The sequence below is a fragment of the Electrophorus electricus genome, chromosome 20, assembly GCF_041902795.1.
Source record: "Electrophorus electricus isolate QZ-2024a chromosome 20, ASM4190279v1, whole genome shotgun sequence".
NCBI classification, from domain to species: domain Eukaryota; kingdom Metazoa; phylum Chordata; class Actinopteri; order Gymnotiformes; family Gymnotidae; genus Electrophorus; species Electrophorus electricus.
The window spans coordinates 13,195,053-13,220,272 of record NC_137516.1 but is presented as its reverse complement, the minus strand read 5'-3'; the positions used below and the strand labels follow the sequence as shown (position 1 = coordinate 13,220,272).

Here is a 25,220-nt window from a genome sequence, read left to right as displayed (position 1 = left end):
TTTGACTACATTGCACCTTTCTGTATTTATTATGATTGACACACACCAATTTCACCAAGTCAACTTTTAGGTGGAAATGTACTTTGCAAACAAACAAATTCTGATTCTGATTGTGATTCTGTGCGGTTGCTTCTCTGAACACTCCCTAGGGAAGAGTAAGTGCCATAAAAGCAGGCATTTATTTAATATTATCTCTATAGTGTCTTGCTGACACTCAAGGTCAAAGTTCAGGAAAAAATCACAGGGGCAGATCAATCGAAGATTGCTATGTCAAAATCAACTGCGTGGTCCATGGTTAAGCAGGTTAACTGCACAGGTGAATTTAACAACCTGGCAGAACACACAGGGCTGAACAAAGAACACCATCAGTCATGGCACAAAAACTGGTGAATTGACCAGTGCCCCGACTGTAGGCATGTCAAACCCTACCATAATGAGGAAAGACCATCATAAATCCTACCAACATAAACATAACCGAAGGCCATAATCATAACCCAGAATAACGTAGGGGGAAATAATCCTTATTTTTGTTCGGTACCATTGACAATCCGACACAGGTACAGTGCTTCCAGCATGCCACTTACTGCCTTCACATCAACGTGGGATTTATTTGGCATTTAATAATCTGTACTTAAACACTAATTATAATTTGTTCAGCACATACTTTAAATCTTTTTTGAGAGGAGGTTGTAATTAAAAAGAGGGAATTGCTCTCTGTGTACTCACTTTTCTAATCCTTGAGACAGAGGCTCGTCATCAGGGTTCTAAAAAGATCTCACGGGTTACTTCTGCTCGAAGCATCTCAGAACAGTTTGTGAGGGACAGTGCTCATTTACACACACAGACAGTATCGTTTTTAAAGTCCTAATCACTTTAACCGAGCGTAAGAATGTGCACACGGATGTGGACCAGCTAGTTGGCCTACGGTGTCCCGTGTGGTTATATTCAGTAACAAGTATTAAATCACAAAAAACCCATTCGGGATAAACTCCACTTCCTCGTCCACCTCTTTCACAATAAACAAGTAAGCAAACTAACAAAAATACTGTAAATCAGATTAAAGAAATGTAAATTGTAAATGAATACCGTACCAGCTACATGGTGTTCAGAGTCAGCCCATCAACAAGCAACAATAAACTGAATGAAATGTATTACAAAATGCATGAATTGTTTAAAATAATAATGTTTAAAAAGAATTAATAAATATTTGGAGTACAAAGAATAGAATAAATCAACAGATGTGGAGTGACATGAGGTGAATCAAATGTTTATAAAAAAATAACTGTTTACAAATATGAACACCTTGAAAGCTCTTTCTACACTCTCTCATGCTAATCATCTAAAAAAAGAAAATCACAATACATTCATCATCAGAACACTAAATGAGCAACAAAGTACCAGAAGCTTTTAATCATGTAAGCAGTAAGCAGTAATCGATTACTAATAGCAGAAGAGCGCTGACCCTCTGCCACACTGTGATTTGAGACGTATGGTGCTTGCTTACCTTCATAAAGCCAGTCGGAGAGCCCATTAAATATCACACCCTCCTTTCCTGTAGTGACCAAGCGAATGGGATGGTCAGTCACAGTGGGCTTGTAATAGATGTTATTCTCAAATATGAAGATCTGTGGGGAGAGATCACAAAACAGGTCATTTAAAATTCAGAAACTCAGGGTATGCCTTGCAAGTTTATGTTTATTTGACACTTTTCTCAATAGCAACTTACAATTATGTAAGAACACAATTCAAGGAACTGAGGGTTAAGGGTCTTGCTCAGGGGCCCAACACACATGTCCATAGCATGTGTAAATCCAACACTGCTGATGAGTGTGAGTCTCAGTATGGTCCTGTGACTACACCAAGCAGCCAAACCTGACTGATGGACAGCCGACATGTGTGTCGAGTGTATACATCTTTCCACGACAGACCCAGGAAGGTGAAGGATTTGTACTGTGTCACCCTGATGGGTGGGGAGAAAACATGACAGTGTTCTAAATGAAAGAGCTGTCACAGTTGCCATGACCACAGCCCCGACTGCGCCGCCCTGCCTTGCCTCTAAGGCGAGTCAGCTATGCTTTGTCATCACTGCCGATGTGCTGCGCGGCCCCTGCGGTCGATCTTTGTGAAGATCAAGGTGTGTCCTGGCATTGTAGTATCCGCCGCCGCGTGTGGGACGATTTCTCACATCCACCCTAGTTCCCCTCCTGTGAAGTAAACCTCTCTAATGAGCGCCTGCCTTCACCTCCTTCCCTACATCGCCCTGCTCTCCCAGTCTCCCGCGGAGAGCATCCGACCCCACCACCCACACTCCCGAGTCCCCCGTGCTAGCTCTGATGTTACGCCAACGTTCCTCTTCGCTGGATCCTATGGTTACGTGTGATGACGTTGCCGTGACTTGTTCGTTACAGCGGCGGGAACACATCGGGGACCTGACGGGCTCATCCGCCTATTTGGATCAGATGCTCACAGTAAATCACGGCTCGCGGAAGTGAGCGTTAACGAGCGGCACCGTTCACTTTTACTAATGAGGTGATTAGCAGGTTGAAAGAGCAGGTGACAATCGCCATGTTGCTAATGCAGGGGTGCAGGGCACGGAAGAAGAGCCTGCGGCAATAACGAAGAGCGAGGTCACAAGCTTCTAAAAGAGGGCGAGATGAAAAGAGAACCATCAATGGCATCAAGAAAGAAAAAGCAGCCCGCTGACATCAGGGAAGTGCACGGGAGTGCGTGCGCAAGCATCCCAGCTTGTGACTGACGGTGACGTTTGCCAGCGGCTACTGGGCAGCCAGAGCTCTGCTCTGTTCTTCCCTCTGCTCATCAGTGCTGCTTTACATGCACACTCTCCTGGAAGGCATGTGCAGCATACAGCGCAGCCAGGCTGTGCCCTGCTGATGGCTCTGGTGCTGTGCTCTGATTGGCTAAGGCCTCTTGTGTTTGTGTGTATGTGTGTATATATATATATATATATATATATATATATGAAATATAAACAAGATTCCAGGCAGTAGTAAAAAATGTTGAGGTATATGCAGGGAGGGAGGTGTGGGTGTGTGTGCATGCATGCGTCTGCCCCAGCGTTCCGTCAGACCCTTTGTGATTATTGATTTCTGGACGCTAGGGCACTGAAAGAACAGAACCAAGATACAGTGCAGAGGTTGCTACATGCTACATCTCTGTTTGCTGTACCTGTGTATTGGGTTTAGGCCAATGCCCTTGTTCGTCGTCCATGGCTGACAGACCTCACAATGTCGAGCCAGTATTGTGATGCCACAGTATAATGTTTTATATTACTGTTTATATTTGGTAGAAAGTATATGTCCAGACATCAATTCATGGAAGGGGCGATAAATGTTTTTTCCACATGAGCAAACATTTAAATTGTTAAATATTGCCAATTAAGCAGCAGAAACGCTTTAGTGATGGCTTAATTTTAAATTGTGGACATCAAACAATGACAAATCGGGTTAGTGTGAATTTTGCAAAAGAAAACTCAATGTTACTCATTGCAAGGTTCAATCAACTGTAATTAACATTAAATTATTAAACTAATTAATTGAATAGAAAAAAAGTGTAAAAGAACATAAAATGTACAGTAGGCTACCTTTGTAATACCTCCCCACCCACCCCACTAGCGCATCGTCATCGTATGTTGTGATGTTTCCCTGCAGATATCGTGATGTACCAGTTAGGTAGACATTGCCCAACTCTACATCTTTTCAAACTTCTACTTCCAAATGCCCCATGTCGCAAACCAATGTCCTCTGATACCGGTTCGCTAGCTAACCCTAGGTTCAGGCAGGGGGTGGTATGGGTGGTACGGCTTTTAATGTTACTGCCCCTACCCTTTGGAACTTCTCACCCACATCTCTTCATTCTTGCTACATTAATGACAAAGCCCAGCTTTATATCTTCAGAAATCTTGTCTTAAAACACTTTCATTTCACCCTTTCTACTGCTTGTTAGAAGTTCTTTTTTCCCTTTCCCTGAAACTGTAAAAGGACCTCAGCAATGTGAAAGGTGCTATAAAAGTCTATTATTACAACTTTACTACTACATTAAAAAAATAACTTAACCATGATCAAATTTCTCATTTCAAATCAGCAAATATTCCCATGACTTAAAATAACTTCTCTCCATGTCCAATATAACTGGCAAGTATACTTACAGCTTTAATGTCCGTATATTAAACCCACAGACTCCACTAAAACAAATTTAAAGACATAGACGAATGTTTATTTTCTCAATTCTCCTAATGTCTTACTTAGATTTTTCTGTATTTTTATTTTAATTAGCAGTAGAAGTGCAGGGATACTAAGCACTGTTTGGAATAAGCACTGTTGAGTCATATGGCTGCTACACACACACACACACACACACACACACACATATACACTGAAGGTCAGCAGAATACAAGACTGCAGTTGTGTATTATCCCAAGGACTGGTGCCCGTGGAGATGTACCACATTGATGCCATCTGTTACTCTGTGTGTGTGCCTACATGTGTGTGCGTGTGTTCCTGTGTGTGTGTGTGCCTCTGTGTGTTTGTTTGTTTGTGTGTACATGCATGCATGTGTACGTGTATGCGCATGCGTGTGTGTGTGTGTGTGTGTGTGTGTGTGTGTGTCTCACCAGCTGCTGGCCTTTTGGGCCCCATCCAGCATACTGCAATGTGGTGCGCTTAACCTCATTGGGAGTCAAGACCACTGTGTCACTGTGGGGAGGGCAGAGAGCTATCACATATCACACAAGACAAGTCTCTACCACGTCTGTCTGCCCTGCAAGCTTTATGGACTATTCCAGTATCTTAAGAATATTACTCATTTACCATCTTCTCCCTCTCTCTCTTTCTGTGTATGTGAAAGTGAACAAGAAAGCCTGTCTGTCTGTCTCTGTCTCTGTGTGTGTGTGTGTGTGTGTGTGTGTGTGTGTGTGTGTGTGTGTGTGTGTGTGTGTGTGTGTGTGTGTGTGTGTGTGTGTGCAGGTGTGTTTGCAGGCACATGAGTGTGCTCATCCTGTAAGAGTCTAATTACCTCTGTAGTCTGGTGCTCTATCTTAGCTTCAAATCTGCTCTCAGGCCAGCAACTAAAACTCCGGTCATGCTAAAGGAATCAAAATGGCTAACTGCAATTCCACAGTTGGAGCACAGTGCGTGGTAATGTACCCCAGCAGGGCAACCACACCGGACCAGCCCCATTGAGGGACAGTCTCCAAACGACCTGCCCTGCACCTTGTGCAGCGGCCACCAGATGGCAGCATGAACTGAGCCCTAACTGCTGTGCTGTGTAGACACGGTAAAAACCCTGAGTGGGCCTGACTCATGCAGCCACTTGCTATCTGATTATCTGTTATAATTACAAGCTCATCACATTTATAGCCCAAGCCCAATTGGCCAGAGAAGGGAGGACTTACGGCGTGGTGAGGCTGCAAATGATGTAGGATGCCGTATAGGAATACTGATAGATCTGTGGAGAGAGCACAAACACACGAGCACCAACGTCATTACAAATACATAAAACAAATAGACACGGAGTGGAATTCTTAGGAATATGGAAATCAGGGCAACCCAGACAGAAAGAAACCAAAAAACATGTAGGTAACCCATTATAACTATGACATGTGGCAGAAAAAAAACCCAGCGCAGAGACACCTTTGCTTTTTTAAGTTACTAGTCTGAAAACACAGTAAATGAACAAAGCAGACAGGAAGGACTTACCGGTAAGATATTGTAGGCCAGTAGCACATGTGTCAAATCAGGGGAGACTTGGTATTTGCTGGCTTTATAAGTTTGCTGAACCCAGAAGAATACATCTCATTAAAATGCCGTTCACCTAGCATAATAAATAGCTCATACATACAATTCCACTCCACCCCCCAACTTTTCTTAAATTATGCAAGGCACGGATTTACCCCGCACTCGCCTCACACAAGCTTGTGCATTCGCTATTAGCTGTATTACTCATTTCCTCACATCCGAAACACCACTGACACACGAGCCCAAGTCTTATGTTTGCGTGGTGAGAAATTACAAAGGAGCACCCACAAACATCCGGTTCTCCACCAGGACCGTCGAGGTGTTGCTCTCCACGTCCAGCCTGATCACATCGCCATTCCGGTTGCGGTAGAGCAGCTCACGGCCTGTGGGCCGACAAAGAGGACGAAGCTCGGTTAGAAGTGGAGGGAGTGCCCTGACCAAGAACACACGTAACTCACGTGCCCCTAAAAGTAACACGTAACTGTCTGCTGCAGCTAACAGCAAAACTGGGAGCGCGAGGCTCTGCGCTTCCCACCGGGATCTGAAAGGGAGACACTCTTTATTTTAAGAGCTTTGATAAGTGACCTAGTGCAGGCCCAGACTGTTCTTCAAATTCCAGATTATGTTCATTTATTATATTTATTGGCATTTACTTTTGCTAATTATTCAAAAGGCTGAATAATTTATATCTTAAAGTTGCTGGTTTTATTTTGGTGGGGGGGGGGGGGGGGTGATATGTTTTTTAGTTGTCCTCACACACTCACTAAGTGTGCCAGAGGCCTGAATGCTGATTCTTTCCACTGCGATAAATAATACAGATGAGTAATCGCTTTTTAAAAGGAGCGTTACAAAGAGAAGCTGCAGACCATGACAGGCTGCAGATAATAGCGTTTTCCCTGGGTTCCACAGAGCTGTAACTCTCTCACGATCACACACACACACAAAATTACACACACACATTGTGCCAGGGGCTCAATAAAAGAAATGGATTCATAATGCAGCTGGACTTCTGCATTTGTCTGATACGTTCCTTCAGCACAGCAGAACGGAAATAATGAGTAAAATAACGAAAAATATCATGTAGTTCTGTTTCTAATCTTTAAAGCACAAAGAAACACATTGTGCTTTTTTTTTTTTTTTTTTTTTTTACTGAAAACAATAACACCAGAAGGAGCTTGTTCCCATGGTCAAATGTGTCAGATCATCAAAAGCTGTGTCAGTCAGATATATCCGCTTTGAATTTTGCAGAATTCTACAGCACCTAACTTGATTGGATATGCTCACCTTATGACCAAGGCATAAACATACATGAAGGCACACCTTAGGTGAGATTTCTTTGTGGACCTTCTCTCACTCAGAATCAGTGCTGGGAATTGTACTTGGCCATCAAATGGTAACAAGACCCCAATCAGAATCTAGAAAGTCTCATAGCGAACTCTGAGATGCTACGGCTAGCTGATATGCCCAGAGTGCTGCAGAGAAGCTAATGGGCTTTAGAAAGAGGAAATGCTAATTCCCGAGCAATCTGGGAACCAGGAGCCTCCCTATGGGGCATCAGTCTGGTCCTGGCAGCAGCGTGAACCTCTGCTCTCGTGGTTAATTATCTTGACCCATATGGTAGCGGATGTACTCTGGGGCCTTCACTCTGAGCTTCTGGCATCTGCCAACTTTCCAAAACATGGCAGTTCTGCAAACGTTTGGCTGTCCCAAGATGACTGACTGGTGCTGGTTGATTGGTGAAACTATTGAGACGTTCTGAATGATCACTCAAAGTTCAAAACGATGTGGGAGCAAGCAGATGGCTTCCTCATCCATCCTCAATTCTGATGAGGAAGATACTCATACTTGTGCACTGTGTGTCATCTGCAGTTTAAAATGGTTTTGGAGGGAGGATGAGGAGATGTGGTATGGGAGAACACTTGCTGGACCTGGTTGCAGTAAAATAAGCCAAGTGCAGAAACAAGGCCTGTGGCATATTGCGTTCAAACAAATGTATTGTCTCAGCATACGACAGTGCAGTGGTCCCGTGGTCAAATGCTAAGCAGTGGCGAATGGAATAAAAGCGTGGCTGACACACTCGGCCCGCAAACAACCCTTAATTCTACACAAAAAAAGCACAGAGAAACCTTTTTGACTGTCCTGAGCAAAACCTGCAGGGGACAGGATACCCAAGAGTCTGAAAGCCCAAAGGCTGCTGGCAGATATCACATGACCATCATTTGCTAAGTGAGGGGTGGATGTGTGGGGCCCAGCCCTGAAGACTCCAGTACCCACTGGCAATTTTAAGGCACCTACCAGGGCTTCCTGCCAGCAAACCCACGGGTCAAAGTGCAGTTGAGTCCTGATAAGTTTAACGTCTGACTAGTTGACCACAGGAAAGTCCGCGATAGAAAGGTGAGAGGAAGACCTCCGTCAAAGTTCATGTACAGAAAGGGATGAGGAGCAAGAAAATCCACTAAGAAAAGGCAAGGCTGACTTTGTAAGGAGGCATGGAGGGATTAATGATGGCTAGGCCAGCACAGTAAAAGGTATCGGTAACTCTACCATTTTTCATGTAACTATTCCGGTATTTCGAGTGTTTTTTTTTTTTTTTAATGCAAGAAAGAAGAAAGCTTTTTGTCTGCAAAAAAACTGAAGAAATCAGAAAAAAAACAGGAATGATGGGGAAAGTGCTATCTGTCTCAGTGAGGAAGCACTCTGCTCTTCCTGGGTTCATATTAGATCAGAATTTCCGCTTGAAGTAGCCCCGAGGCTCCCCACTATAAAGGGGGAGGCTTCGAAGGCACAACTTTGGGCCAGGCGATGCTATCACTAGCTCCACCAGTCATGAAATGTTACAATGAGCCATCACACACACAAACACAAACACACACATACACACACACACCCACACACACACACACAGAGAGATAGGTGTGCCTCCCTTGCCATTCTGATACGGTAAAAACCCCAGTCCGACTCACCACTGAGCCACTTGGCCTCGGGATCATGGACCTGGAGCTCCTGACTGAATAGGTCCTCTATGGTGACTCTCTTCTTTAAGGCCAGGCTGTCATCCTCATCTGTAGGCAATAGACATGTGTGTTAAAGAACAGATAAAACACATTACCTCTGTAAAACAGACAGCGCAAAAGAAGAAAGGCCATAAACTGCAATAACGTACTGTAAAAGAGCCTCAGCAAAATGCAAGTTCTCTTTATTATTGATTAGTCATATAATGGATCTAATCCTCTCTGAATTATTAATAGCTATGGGGCAATTCTCAGTAATTACTCATGCCCCTACATAATGAAAGAGCAAACAGAATTTGGCTGCTTCAGCCTGATCCCCTTTCTAGCTCTCGTTGTTACAATGTTTTTTTGTTTTTTGTAGAAATCATTTTACTTGTCAAAGTTCTTTAATTAGCAGCCATTCACCATTCTGACAGTTTAAACTACTGTATTCCGAAAAAAAAAAACATGGCACAGCTGTCATACGAACTAGTGCACGGCAAAACGAGTGCTACTTAATTAGTGCAATGCTCGTGACAACACTGTACATCAAGCCCATGAAGTGGTGTAGTATTGGAGCAGGGCTCATATTAGCCGGCCGAACATGGATCTGTGGGAGCGTTCGTAAAGCCCAGCTGGCAGAGTGGAGCTGGGATGATGTTTCTCTATCCCCTCATAAAAGGAATGTGTTTCTGCAATATTTTCTCATAAGGTGAGAATGGTTGAAATTCTTCCGTTATGATTGAAAATGCTTGTGGGTTTTTTTTGCACAATTTTCTGGCTCGCAGACGATGCCCGGGATCTTGTGACAGGAGATTTAGGAAGCAGTTGGGATGGCAGTCGAGGAATGCCTCTGGAAGGCCTGGCATCATTAGAGATTCCACATTTGATGAGATTCAGGAAGCGTGTTGACATCGGCACCCCATCCGCTGCTGATTATAAAGCCCATGCCCCTGGTGTTCCGCCGGCGGCAGCCGACGCTAGAGTCGGCCCCAAGAGCGTCTCGGGTCTCCAACAGGGACGCCAAGCAAAATGCACGTGTGTTCCACAGTATGCTAATCAACCAGTCAGTCATCAGGCTTACTGTTCGGCGCTTTCACGCCTGCTAAGACAGACAACAGCGGTGCCTCGTGCGCACACAGACACGCCGACACGTCGGATCTGCTTCCTTGTCACCTCATGTCTCTGGTTCCCTGCTGTCTACTGAGTAACACAGGCAGGTTTCAAAGCTGCAAATGTACTGAATGACTAGAATTCCATTTAGCAAGCCCATACTGAAGGGTGTCTGGGCTTGGAAGAGTTTCTGCCGAAAGTGATGGTTCCTTTTAGGGTTTCGACACAAATCATGTCAGTCTCATATAGCTGTCTGAGAGCACAGTCCTAGGGAAAATGAATGTGCTCGTGTCGAGGGCCTGTATAGACAGCCACATGTACTTTGGTTCCTTATTGCCTCTGTAGCTTCCTCTGCAGATAACAGAGCTTTTGTCTGTGTGTTGTATTGTTTTGCTCTGTTCCTGTCACTGTAATTTCCCTGTTCTTAGTGGAGCTGGCCCCTTTCAGACATTGTTTTCTCTTTGCTGTGATGGATTTTTCCACCCTGTAGCAAATTTTTCAAAATATTGAAAGGGTTTCATTGTGTTGCTTGAGGCCACCAACTCAGTAGTCCATGACAAGGCCATGACAATACAACAGCAGCAAACAGAGGCGGCCAGGGTCACGCTGATATTCACTGATGACTGTCTCGGATTCATTTCACAAGAGCAATTCCCTGCCAAGCATTGAGGCCACAAACAATCAGAAGAGGTGGACTGCAGCAGAGGTGACATTGCTGAGGTGACAGTGCAGTCATGGCGCTGCAGAGGTAACACTGCGTCAGGCCGGCTAGTTCCTTGTCTGGCAGAGCAATGCACACTGATCCAAAACTCACAATGTTTTTATTTATTTGTTTGCTTTAAATTAGGAGTCACAGTCAGGCTTCATTTCTCACATCACAACAACAGGTCACTTCAGCTGTTTATCAAGACCCATATTATGCTGTAGCCCTTTTACTGCCCTAAAAGAGAAGACCACTGCCCTAAAGGCAGCTGGTTAAAATGTAGCACACGTGTGCAGTTCATAGACCTCTCATCCCACAATCTGCCTGGACTCATGTCTGACCTCTCAGGAGACCAAGATTGGGAAATATTGTTTAAAATATCAGATTTTTTTTTTTTTTTTTGTGCAGTCAGGAGCTCTTAAATCACTGGTATAGTCCAGTATTTTGATCCTATCACTCAAAGGCCATTCTTATGAGCGCCATTCTTATTACCTCAAAACTGCAGACTTATTACAATAAATAATGTCAAACAAATTATGCAACTGCTGCAGATGACTAACAGCATCTTTGCCACATAAATATTATGCAAATGGGTAAAACAAATCACAAATGGAAAAAAAAACAAAAAAACACTATCCTTTAATGACTCTGATTTGGGACATGAGAGGATAATTGAAACGTTCTGCCATCTTTGGTCACTAACCATAAAACACAGAAGCAAAAAATTATACTCAACAAGATATAAATGGCACCTCTGATATCCTGCCAATTTTATAAATGACCGTGGCATTTAGACGGTGATAATCCGTGTTTGGCAGGACTGAATCATTACTGTGATACACATTAAAGAGCCATTACAGAGTGAAGGGGTGAAATGACTCTTACTGAACAAAAAGGGCTATACAGCTGCTGCATGTCATCACCGCACTCTTGTGATTCCCAGGACATGCAAATGTCATCACCGCACTCCTGTGATTCCCGGGACATGCACATGTCATCACCGCACTCCTGTGATTCCCGGGACATGCACATGTCATCACCGCACTCCTGTGATTCCCGGGACATGCAAATGTCATCACCGCACTCCTGTGATTCCCGGGACATGCACATGTCATCACCGCACTCCTGTGATTCCCGGGACATGCACGTCATCACTGCCCTCTCGTGCTCCCTGAGACATGCCCATGCAATTCAGCCCACACTACCCATGGAGATTGGGGTGTTTGTCCCATGACACCAACTTACGCGGGGTCAGCAGGATAACGGAGGTGATGATCAGAGAGCAGATAATCAGGATGACCAGCAGTGCGATGGCGATTCCCTTCCAGTTCCGCTGAGTTGGGGCACTACCCACCAGCTCCTGCCGGACACACAAAAACGCAAGCCCATTTTTAGCACTCACACTTATGGACACACCTACATTTTTACCACTACATTGGGGTAACAAATAGTTCCAAATTACCAAAACATAATTTGGTGCCCATCCTATTAGGCGTTCATCCTACAGATCTGTGCAGAAGCCCAGCAGTACCAACAAAGAGCAGGGAGCTGCTACACTAGGCTTCAGCTTTGAGGTGGATATGCACAGTCATGTCTGAATTCACATAATGTGACTTCAATTCCTCATTGGAAGAAATAAAGAAATCTTAGAGCACTTTAATCCAATCAAAGATTTAATCCTTGATTGAACTACATAGACTGAACTACAGAAAGTCACACAATGTACGGAAACACCTTTTAGTTAATTTGTGCGGTTATGTTGCATTAAGGTATCACTTTAGTTAAGGTGGGAATAGGTAACTAAACCTAATTCTATTCTTACATTGCACCTTTGGGATAATGAAATTAGATTTGATAGTGCCACACTCCCTAGACCAAACTCCCTGCATTCAACTGTTGACAGCTCCTATGTCACTCAGTCCTGCTCCTCCAATCATCACACCCTCATCAGATCTGCAACCCAGGAGTACTGATTGTTCCCACCTGTTCCTCAGTATTTCCCTGTCCCATCCATTTTCCCATATTCCATGCAAAGTTTTGCCATGAATTTCATGTGTTTTTTCTGTTATCCCTCTTTGGTTTACAGCCTATTCTGTTCTCAGATTATTGCCTCTGCCTTGGTCCTGTTTTCTGGTTTGTTCTAGTGTAAAAGTTCTGGCTGACTGCTTTGTGAACTCTGACCTCTGCCTGTTGCATTTCTCTGACTCCGGATTATCTTTTTGTGAATAAAACTAACCCAGTTGCTCACATGTGCTATTGTCTGTCTCCATTCTGGTTAGTGACAGATATGAACTCCTCATACAGACACTGAAGATGTGGAAATGGGTTTGTAAGTAATAAGTTGTAAGTTTATTTTAATAACACCATGTAATTGCTCTGTTAAAAAAATGACCTTGTACCATTTCACGGCCTCTCCAAGGTCAAAATATGAGGACGCACCAAAAAATAAAAATGAAAAAAAAAATTTATTCCATCAGTTCATCAGCATTTTCTAATTACCAGCTCCCTATAAATATCTTCTAAATCTATATTCATAAGTCAAACGGATTGAATTTTAGCTCTTTTTCAAGAGTTTTCACCATGTAATAGTTCTCTCACTGTCTCATTTTTGGTGATGGAAATAACATATAGCATATGATGAAGGTAAATGATGACGTTAAACTCCATTGAAAGTATGAAAAACTCTGCTTGGGGACCAAACACCTCCTTAGTGTGTACTGAATCTGTTAGTGCCTCATTAATCTACAGGCCAGGCGAGAAGCAAGAACGGGGATGAGGGACTCGGGGCTGGGGATGCCCAGGAGAGCTGTCTGTCTGGGTTAAGGCCGCCAGGGAATTCGCAACGGTGCTAGGCTATTTTCGGAAGAGAATGAGCGGAGAGACCAACCCGCCACCAACAAATCAGCCGTGAGAGAGGAGGAAAAATGACTCAAGCTTGAATACAGAGCCGATAATGTTTACTATGCCAACAGGGCAGGGGGAGAAACGCACCGGAATGAGCCTGCAGCCTCCGGATATGCTTTACACAAACCTATGCAGTACGGTGAAACGTGAATAATGTAGTCTTGGCTACTGAACAGTTCACCTGTGTGCACCCAAACACCCAGCAAACAGAAGCAGCCCAAACGCAACCACGTGGCGCTGCTGGAGGTTTGTCTAAGCCATGTCCGGAGGCTGCAGGCTCATTCCGGTGAGATTCGCTCCCTGCCCTGTGTCCTTGGGTGCGTGCGCCCGTCCAAATGCAGCCCGGCTTCCAACAAAGCACAGGCGCTCGGCTCCAACCAGCTCCACCCCCCCCCCCCCCAGCCAGGGAGCACGATGTCACTTCCTCGGTTCCAAATCCAGAATCTGGCTCTGACAGTTGGCTAAGCTGCAGCCTCTGTGTCACCCCGACCTCAGATGATGTGTGGCTGCAAATGCCTCTCGGGGGTTGCGGGAGAGACAGTGACAGGTGGCGAGACTGCAGCCACAGTGGGAAGCACAGGGAGCAAAGCAACGCTTCTGATTGGATGCCATGGGGAACTCTGGCCAAGCAGACCTCAAGCTACAAGGCTAGCAATGGGCTTCAATCTGCAAGATGTTATTTTCCAGACATCTTCCAAAGTATTATCTAAGTTTTTATCATTTGCCATAATTTTTGACCACAGTAAAACAAAGTAACATTTTTCATTTGAAAATACTTTTTTAAACTCTTCTCAGTATAACTTAAATCCTTGTGATACAGAATGTTTTCCTTAATGTGATGGTCTGATAAGTAATAAGTAAGAAATTTTATGGTAGTGCTCTAAAAAAAAAAAAAGTATCTTCATGGTATACTCAGTGTGTTAAACCCCAATATGAAACAGTAGAAAAGAGAAGGTTATGTGTATCACAGGCAGGATGGTGCTTGGTCAGTAACATCCTACATATTTAACCACCAATATCCAGCTGCTTGGAAATGCCAAGGACTCCTCAGAGAGAGAGAGAGCAGAAGAGACTGAAAGAAAAAGATGGTTTTAAGAACAACCTGTTGCAGAAACTACCTTCCAGAGGGGGAAAAAACAACTTTTCAGTTATTAGTTTTAAGGTTTTAAAGTGATGGGATGTATTCAGAGCTTTTAATACATACTTAATTCTAATGATTCAAACTTTAACTGCAAAAGAAAATCTGTGAAAATGCTTTCAGCAGCCCAATAGACAAACGGAGTGTTTGGCTCAGCAAGTCTTGTGTCTGGAAGTACCTGCCACCACTCATAGTATGCCTGATGCTCTAACAATGTATAACAATGTCCTTTCCCTCCAAATAAAAGCATGTTTGAAAAGATGCCAATTGAAGGCATGCTCAGATCCAAAGATTAATTTACAATAATTATCCCATTGAAGCTTTAGAGGCTTGTTAGCAGCCTAATTTTTTATCATCATTAATTTTCATTTTTATATTTAGGAAGGACCAACAGAAAATGGAGAAATGCTTTAGAGCTGTGTGATTGCTGAGTCCAGACCTAACGCTGATTAATGCAGCCTTTGGCAGTTAGCGAGAGATCACAATACTCTGTAGGAGCTGACTCCTGACACAATAAACATGACATCATCAGCCATGAGGAGACTTCACACACTAGCAATATGACTGGTTAGAGAAGGAACTGAGAGGAAAATCTCCGGCAAAGCTCCCAGCTCGATCAAGGATGCAGCCATCAATTAATCATGACGCAAAAACCAAACTCGCTGAGGCAATAGCGTTGCCGTGGCAACGCCACCCTTGTTGACCTGAGCTAGCACGCTTCATCCCACCTCCTGTAAATACACTCACATCTAAGAGGATAGCCCCGCGGGAGAAACACAGACATCCAGGCTTCAGGTTCGAGATCGGCTACATTTTTCGAACGGGCCGTGATTAAATCAGAAGCAATAATGGCTGAAGGTGATTAATTGAGAGGAAAAGGCATGCTATTCTATTTTAAGCACACATAAGATGGAAAATTGAAATCAAGACATTGTAGTGTTTTTCCTGCTAATCAATGTGCACAATCATACATTTATTACATACAATTATACATTACACGTAACGGTGAGCGGTAAGGAGGCGGACGCATGTGCGGAGAAGAGCGAGATTTATTTGGGGCAAATCCAGAGTCGCAGTCGTTATAGCAGTCCAGGCTCAGAACCAACACGGAGAATACGGGGATACATTACAAACAAAGTAAAACACTCGAAGGCAAACAGGGGAAGCGGGCTATAACAGAGGATAGGATAACAAAACAGGCTAACATAAACGAAGGTTTTGAAACAAAAACGGGCTTTCAGACTTCCACCAACCACACAAACGCAAGCATTCAAATAAACAATGAACAGCCAAGACACAGGCCACACGACAGGGTTTAAATACATGAACTTAACAAGACTAGAAACGACGGACAGGTGTGGAAAATCAGACGAGGGGCGGAGAAAACGAAACTACGCAATGGAACTAAAATACGGAAATATACGGGGAAAACATGGAACACGGAAGATGGGAAAACATGGAACACGGAAGATGGAAAAACAAGGAACACGGAAGCCTAGAAGGGCAAAACGCGTTAATGATATACACAAAAGGTTTGTATGGACATGATGATTCATTGTCTTAGGTGAAGCAAAGAACCAAAAAATTGATAAATAATGAGTATAAAAGATGCGGCTGTTGTCCGTATTCAGTAAATTGCACATATGTAGACATGCCTGTTAAAACTAGATAGAGGTGTAGACTCAACTCTCAGTAAAGGAAAGATCCTGCCATGATTTTTTATCACCCGATTAATTTCAGAGTTTAATACTACCTGCTAACTTGATCCAATTAGTGAGGCTATGCAGCTGGAGAAAACAGCTGGAGAGGGTGGTAACACTCTGAACTTGAACTACACATCTCTGAAACTAGGTCAGTGAAGTTAGTGAAAGAAACTTTCATGTCACTCTAAGAGTGACTGAAGTGGATTTTGTGAAACAATCAACATTTACCTATGGGTTATGGAATACATTTCCAATGCTCTACCAGAATGCATCAGGCTGTACTGTTTACAGTCCCTGTATCCTTTTCTCTGTATTACACAAAGACCTGATGCAAGCATCCAAACTTTGCTTAATTTTTCAATTACACCATATAAATACTATAACCTTTATTGTCTGAATAATAGATGAATGTCTGATCTAATGAGAAAACATATAAGCACCATTATTTTTAAAGGACTCTATTTGATCTAACACATCTAAACCTGCTTCTATTCAACTCAACATCACTTATGACAAAGAATAGGACCCTACAAACTAAGATAAATGATCTCTGGTCTTATTCTTTCCCACATTAACTTCAACCACAGTATAGTGTGAAGGCCAGCCATTGTGGATTAAGGACTCTGGGTGGACTTTCGAAAGAAAACAGCATGCAGTCTTACTGTAGAGCCAGTGTCAAATCTCGTGATTAGTTCATGTCAGTCTGGCCTCAGTGTTTTCGTTGCTCTGCACCTGTTCAAAGACTTTGGCTCAGAACCTGAACAGGTTTCAAGAATTTGCAAATATTTTAACTCCTGCTGTTTACTGCAATGATGGAGAGAGAGAGAGAGAGAGAGAGAGAGAGAGAGAGAGAGAGAGAGAGCGCGAGCGAGAAAGAGATGCAGCTATTTGCAGTGGTTTCGGTCTGAGACGGTCATGTAACACCTCGCCATCTGTAGCTTCTGCTTGTTTCTTTCTTTTGGAGGGCTTTGGTGCGGTTCCCCACCCAGTTACAGATCACTGCTCACCATGATGGATCATCTGCTAGGTTTCTCAGAGCAAGCAAGCAATACAGAGATGCACAGTTGCTGATATACAAGATTTATGACACCATGGGTAAGTTTTGGAAACCAACACAGGATTTATCTAACTCTTTGGAAGCTCAACACCTGAAAGAAAGAAAGGTACTTTTTTGAGAAGAATGACATTAATATTAGTCTATTATTTATTTATATGATGTGTATAAATAATTCACGCTTATGTTATATTTCAGTGAATTATCGCCTTTCATTTTTGGCACTCTGTGCCTCAAGCGAGTATGTCAGAACACACTGACTTCATCTCTCATGAATACTGCCTGCCATTTTCTTTTGGCTCGGTTCCCAACACTTAACCTCCATTTTTACAAAACACCAAAAGCTCCCAGTTTCACTTATATAAAGCTCAAGTGAAGGTTTACTGTGCTAGCACAGAGCTGGAAGGCTGCAGGTGCATTGAGTGAAAATGAAAGATAAGATCTTGTTTCGATGCCCGTTTGTCAATGGGACCAACGCGGTCAAAGCCAAAAGATAATGCGATGTTAGCCACGTTCACGGGCATACGTGACAAAAACAAGCAAAAGCAACTACTGGAAAATGGGAACACAGTTCCAGATGTATTTTCTTTAAGAAACAGATGCTTTTGAAGCCGTAAGTTGAAAACCTATGACGAACACGGAAAACAACAATGACAACGACGACGTAAAACAAACAATTTCAAAATAAAGCTACGCGAATAGTCCTTTGCTGTGGTGGTCTTGGCGTGCGGTTATTGTTGGGATCCTTCCCCATACAATGCTGGTACTTGTCTAAATGAAGTGTGGATTTGATATAGCGACTCGACTTATCTCAGTGCTGCTGTTGATTTGCTAGATGTTTCAATCTGATTGGACCACTTGCTCTCATCTAAACAGAAGGAACCAGTGGGGTGTAACTGAACACAAGGGAAGGGAATTATGCGATATATATATATATATATATATATGGCTAGATAGATAGAGAGAGAGAGAGAGAGAGACAGAAAGAGAGAGACAGAGAGTGGTTGGTAAAATCTCTTTTCCTCACACTTGGGCCTTCTACCAGAGGGTGCAGTGCAGTATTTTTGCTGTTCCTAGGATTGTGTTCACCAACCCAAGTGGCCCTATCACCACTGGGACAACCTTGGTGTTAACATTTCACATTCTCTCGGTCTTCCTTCAGTCCCTGGTCGGACATAAAGGAAAGTGTGAGTGCGGTGTAAGCATGGACTTGTGTGATTGAAAGGAGAAAAGCCATTAAGATATAATACAGCATTAATATAGCATCGTCCTTGTGTAGTGGTGTCTAACGTTCATAACACAACATGGTATCAGAAGTGTCCGCTTAAGCTGCACCAGTATCATCTGCGGGATGTTCCACGGGACACTGGAGACTGAAATGTAGTTTTGCCCTCGAGTGTGGCACTCGATTTCAAGTTCAGGAATAGAACGCTCCGGCAGAGGTCAAAATGAATCGGTTTCCCCTTCTGGCGAAATTTAACTTTAGAGCAGACGAGCGGCCGAACTGGATAAAGTGGTTTGGGAGGTTAGGCTGGCACTTCACGCGGAGGAGAGTCAAGTTATCTGACATCACTATGGCTCACGGCGGAAAAGTCTAATGAGTACAGCATTGTGAAAGCTGGACAGTGTTGGCAGCTCCACCACAGCTCGCTACCGTCTTTCAGAGAATGGTAGATACGGCGTGCTACATAGCGCAATAATTGCCAACCGACTCGTTGTAGGTTTACGGGATCAAAGGTTATCAGAGCAGTTACAGTTGGACCCCAGAACTGACACTAGAGAGAGCAGTCAGAAGAATTCGGCAGTGGAAACGTTAAAAAAACACAGGATATGCTGAAAGATAATTTTACAGGCGACTATATTTGGGGGACGGCAAGATCATGTTAGGGGGAGTTCGTGTAGGATGTTAATGAAGAAGATGGAGTGTAAAGCTAAAAATTCAAAAAAAATAATTTTACTTCTAAAAAAGAGAAATGAAGAGATGTCACCTCAGCTTGCAGAAAAAAACAACAACAATTCAGCCATGGAGCATGCGAAAATGAAGCTCACGCCTGCAACCACTGCAAGAGAAAAGGATACTACACTAAAGTGTGCAAGAATAGGTCTGTAGCAGAGGTGAATACTGACGGGAGACATTTCTTAGGCTCTCTTTGCAGCGATGACTCACAGCGCACCTTGGCTGTGGAAACTAAAATTAGAAAACACACAAGTAGAATTTGAAATTGACACAGGAGCAGACATAACAGCATTGTCATCCAACTTGCGCAAATGAGGTCAATTAAGCAAACTTGAGATGACCTCAAGAAGTCCCTCAAGGCCTTGTAAAGGATCTGTTACATATCACAATCAAGTTCGAGCTACCTTAAGTAAGGGAAGCACTCTGTGCTCTGAAAAATACTACTACCAGCTGTAGAACACACTGGGCCAACTTGAGGGGCTGCAAGTGTTTTCTAAACTAGACACAAATTCTGGAGTCTGGCAAATTTCTCTTACTAAGAAGTCTACCCTTCTCATTACATGTGTGACGCCTTTCAGGAGATTTTGCTTCAACCGACTGTGCTTTGGCTCTTCATCAGCACCATAACAGATTCAAACAAGAATGTCACAGATTCTGAAGGGCCTCGATGGAGTGCTGTTGTGAAATAATCAGAATATGATTTTTTTCTACTTTTATATTACATACATACTATGCATGTATGTGAGCACGACCAGCCTTGGGCACAGAGAATGTGGGTAGTGTGTGTGTGTGTGTGTGAGTACAAGCAGAGTGTGCTGAGCTGTGCGCTTTGCTATAAGAGAGAAATGTGGTAATGTTAACAAGAGAGGAAAGTGTAGACATTACTGAGGTCAGTATGACTCTATACATGAATCCTATCTACTGTAGGCAGCTGACCAACTGGCAGCCAATGGGGAGAAACTGCGCAATATAGAATTTGATCAACCCAAACAGACGAAGTTGGAAGGTGCCCCCTCTGCAGAACGTTTTGGATATTTGAAGATTAACACAAACAATTAAATGCCAGCTTTGCTCTCAAGACTGAACTGCTCCTTGTTGCAGAGAATGAGTTCTTTGAAATAAAGTTTAATTATTTATTTTTTAAATCACAAAAATACTTATGTTGTGTTGTTCACTTGTCCTGAACCTAAATTGGCAAAGAGAAAAATCTTTCCATGACACTGTGCCAGATGTATGAAGTTTCTGGAGTCAGTGTTGATACAGCTAAAATAAGAGCAGTGTCAGCAATGTAGGCACCTAGAGATAACAGTAAGGTTAGGTGCTCTCTAGCTATGGCGAATCATTTAGGGAAATTCCTGGCTCACATAGCAGAGCACGAGTCCTCTCCGAGATCTCCTTGGGATGTTCTCAGCATTAAGCATCTGATACCGTGAAGAAACAGCTGATCATGCTTCCTGGACTGGCACTGTATAACCGCAGAGCAGAAACAGTTTGAGCAGAAACACTCAGCTGATACAGTTTCATATGCGCTTGGTGCGGTCCTTCTTCAAGGGCAGGAACACCAGCAGCTCAAACCAGTGGTATATGCTCCTAGAATAATATTCTGTTCTGGGAAATTTCCAGCTTTCCCATATTCCTTCTTTTGGGTGTTTTCATCACTTGGGACTGCCACATCTATTGCCCTTCCTATTATCTGTATCTTGTCTACTATCACACTGATTTGCCACTATTTATTTATTTATTTATATGCATGTATGTATGTGTAATTTTGTAGAATGAATATATATATATATATATATATATATATATATATATATATATATATATATATATATATATATATATATATATATATAATATATATGTGTGTGTGTGTGTGTGTGTGTGTGTGTGTGTGTACGTATATTATACATTTGAAGATGATTACAATAAGTAACTGCAATGTATTGGGTTTAAAAGAGTTGTAAAAATTGCAGTGTAACAGGCGCTATACAAGGTTTCCAGAGAACCAGAACAGGTTGGACAGAGCTCCTTCATCATCTGTGCAAGCAAAGTGCTTCTGAAGCTCTCTGAGATGAAACCAATTTGAACTGGATAAACCAGACTCCCATCTCTATGTATAAAGTATCGTTAGTTCCCCAAGGCTCTTTCACCCATACCTGTCCATGCACTGCACTCCATGGAGTGTCTGAGTGTGGAATGCAAATGAATGTAATCCCAAAAGGCAAGGCACCGGTGCACGTGGCATGCGCACTGGGCATGCCAGCCAAAAAACAAGCCTGTGCTCCAGAAGCATTTCAAATGTGTGCTGTGCTAAAGGTGGCCCCTAAACTGATTATATTATGCATTGTGAAACATATTCAGCAAAAGCCACTAAGGAGCCATGCCGGGGAAGCAAATTCTACAGTTTTATTGAAATCAGCCTCGGTTTCCCTGGGACTCCAGGATGCCCTTCAATGCCTTGGAAGTAAAAGTGTTTTCTGGAATGCTATTATACCATAATATCATCACTCCAACTGTGACCGGCTATTAGGCCTTCATAGCTACTATTTTTTTTCCACATTTTCATGCAAATTTCATACAATTTAGAATATGTTCAAAGATGATCATATGTTGTATGTAGTCAGCTAGAATGCATGCTATTTAGACTTGGAGTCAACCATTTAGTCTTGTAGCAATTTGCCTGTTTTGGGCAGTGTTGAACTGCAGTTTAATTAGAACAGAATAAGCAGCAGTGATCAGCTCAAACATGTCTGCAGTTAAGACCAATTTAGGAACATCTACATGTGTCTCTGCATCGTTATGCAGAATGTGGCATTACGGGTATGCGTAGTGCACAGAGGCTCGCTGAGGGGTTGACGCATACATCACCAACATCCCAACTACATGTCATGTGTATTTGTGGAGCTGTATGTCAACAAAACTCTGATTGGCTATCCGATAGCACTGGTGGCAGGTTATGAGAGCCAAAGATTCACACTAGAGATCGTGCAAAAACAAAATGAAGCAGTTTGAAGAGTTATGGGGTTACAAACAAGTTTCTATTTATATCCAATGTAAAAATCTAAACTTTTCTTTACTGTAGAGAGTTTCTTCTTTGTTATTCATTTTTCTTACTTGGATGCTGCTTCAAATACATATGTTGACATTATGTTCAAGTATGTTGGCTAACACCCATGTGAACGCCTGTGTTTGGAACCCACATATGTTCACAGATACTCAGGTATAGATGTACAATTCAACCTTTAACAGCATAAAGAAGCAGCTTCTTGAAGTTAAAGTGAGGGCTTTGTAGTGTACTAATTCACTAACTGGATTTACTTAACATTCTACAACCCACAACCACTCCACCCACATAGACACTTTGCCTCATATCACCAACAGAAAAAAAAGCTTTCAGTCCTCTCAGAGTTTTGAGCTTTGAAAAGGTATCATCCATCTAGTTTCTTCATCTTTTTTTTTGACAGAAATAAAACTCTGAACACGAGGGCTTTTTATTTGCCTGTTTTGTTCTAGGATTCCAGGGCAACAGGACAAGGTAATGCACGTTGGAATTCACAATTTACCACTAGGCATGAAGGACAAAAACCATGCACATGCACCAGTGAATACTGTTCCATGACAAAGGTTGCTTGTGTATGCACCACCTTGATAATAAAAGCTGTACATCCATGCACCAGCGCATACCGCTCCATAACAAAAGCTGCACATCCACGCACCAGCGCATACCGCTCCATAACAAAAGCTGCACATCCACGCACCAGCGCATACCGCTCCATAACAAAAGCTGCACATCCATGCACCAGCGCATACCGCTCCATAACAAAAGCTGCACATCCACGCACCAGCGCATACCGCTCCATAACAAAAGCTGCACATCCATGCACCAGCGCATACCGCTCCATAACAAAAGCTGCACATCCATGCACCAGCAAATACCGCTCCATAACAAAAACTGCATGGCACACCTCACACACATGCAGCTTTTGTGTTAGAACAAGATGTGGTGGTGCACATGCATGCAGCTTGTTACCGAGCAATATGTGCATGCATGTGCGCTAGCACAAGTTGCTCAAAAGCTGCATTACAACGTGAATACCTCAACACTGCCACTTTTCTCTCATTCAGCAACACAGGGATCAGCAGTAAAGTAAACAGTGAAGTTCCCAAAAAGAAATAGCGAGCTCGAATGTCTCCCAGATAACCCAGATTTCTCAAGTCTAAGGCAAGAGCTAACATTCGTCTCAGCAAACTCATTTCTGCCTCTGCGCGAGATTACCTGTGGGGTTTAACAAGTTCAGAGGAAAAGCAAAAGGAAGCCTTTAAGCTTAGGTTTTCTATATGGAAGGACCATAAGAATCATATATCTCATTTTCCTTTGCAAAGGGCTAAGATCTTTTTACTGTCTCTTGAAGAATGTGGATTACCATAAGCATATAAAGACCCCAGCACACTGACTCAGCACTGCACAATAGACAGGAGCATACTAGTACAGGTAGCTGATGAACAGGATTCAGTTCCCCCTGTTGGTTAAATCTTATTCCTAAGACTCTGGAAAAACAGGTCATCACTCGGAGATGCACGATAGGTACTACTCTTCCTCATCAAGAGGCTTTGGATTTTCTTGAATAGTTTTATCAGGGTAAGGGAAGTATCTCCTCATGCTACTGTGAAGAGGTCTCTTTTTGATTTGCTTGCCACCGTTTCTATGGGAACCAGAAGTCATGGCAATAGGCAGGAAACAAAAAGAGGGTAGATGTGGGAGGTGAGCTTTATTATCACTTTGGGGTCGATGATGGCCTGCAATCAGTGATTTTGGCCGACTCTGGAATTGTGTAAATTCCAGTTATTTCCAGTGCACTGCTGGCTGTACAAGTGCACAGCTTGAGACTGGAAGCATGCTACTTTTTCCCCTTTGTGTTGCTAGAGCACAGTCTCACTGACTCCAAGTTGTGCCCTTTTTGTAGCAGGTAGATGGCATTGCTTGATATTCTATCTGGTCCTGAAAAGGGTCACCCATCCTACCAGGCAAGCTGAAAAGCATTGCAATGGTTCTATTATGAATTTGGTTTTAAAAGCACAATATAATCGTTGATATTTTGATATTTTTCCCATGCCTTCCCTTAATAACTAATCAATGTTTCCTGCTAGATTAAGAATGCATGCCAGTGGGGTATCAGGTTCAGGGATGTGGAACCAGGCATCTGCTGAATCCTATCTGAATGTGCCAGCATCCTTTCAAAAGCCATGCTGTGCAGGCACTACAGACCACAAAAGAGGCAATTAGCTCACTTAAAAAAGTATTCAAAAGATTATGGGTCTGGATGTCCTCTGAATCAGATAACCCAGCAGTGCATGCTACATAGTGAGAGGTCAGGCTGAACACTTCAAATCTAAACCTCCCTGAAAGGAGAAGCCACGCAGTGTGAAGCTGGATCCAGTCAAGTGGGTGCAGAGAGCTCTGATGGTCTCTTATTATGACATAAAACAAGACGGTTCAGATGGTCTGAGATTAGGAGAAACATTTTCTAGTGGTGAAGCTCACAGTAGGATGCCACTGAAGGCACAAGCCATATAATGCTCTGGGAAACAACTTGGTATTACATACTGAGAGGTGTATTATACACTCTTACGTAGCGTGAGTGACACTAAAAGAATCTGCACTGAAAGTCCATTTGCAATAGAAGTGCTTAAGCCCTAACTCCCAATAACCAAAAGTATCTTTTCCTGAATTATAGAATATGGGTCGCACTCTTACAGGCTTGTTAGCAATCCCAGTTAGTGTGTGAACTTCTCGCTCTGCCTCTCTAGTTTCTCGTTTGACTGATCTTGGGTTACAGGCCCATATTACTAACAGTAAATTGATATTTGACTTTGTGTCACCAGGGTCATTGTTTTGATATCG

The 25,220-nt window shown here is 43.0% G+C and overlaps 1 protein-coding gene across 10 annotated transcripts in view; it reads right to left on the bottom strand.

The window, feature by feature from the left end:
* Positions 1 to 25,220, bottom strand: part of dpp6b (dipeptidyl-peptidase 6b) — a 100,495-nt gene that overhangs the window by 15,699 nt on the left and 59,576 nt on the right. For all 10 annotated transcript variants that reach the window (XM_026998353.3, XM_081703873.1, XM_081703878.1 and 7 more), the window contains exons 2-8: positions 11,805 to 11,919; positions 8,717 to 8,815; positions 6,042 to 6,136; positions 5,715 to 5,789; positions 5,411 to 5,463; positions 4,631 to 4,712; positions 1,505 to 1,625 (exon numbers count right to left, since the gene is read on the bottom strand). In XM_026998353.3, the coding sequence (XP_026854154.2) occupies positions 1,505 to 1,625; positions 4,631 to 4,712; positions 5,411 to 5,463; positions 5,715 to 5,789; positions 6,042 to 6,136; positions 8,717 to 8,815; positions 11,805 to 11,919 (640 nt within the window). The remainder of the gene's footprint in view (positions 1 to 1,504; positions 1,626 to 4,630; positions 4,713 to 5,410; positions 5,464 to 5,714; positions 5,790 to 6,041; positions 6,137 to 8,716; positions 8,816 to 11,804; positions 11,920 to 25,220) is intronic.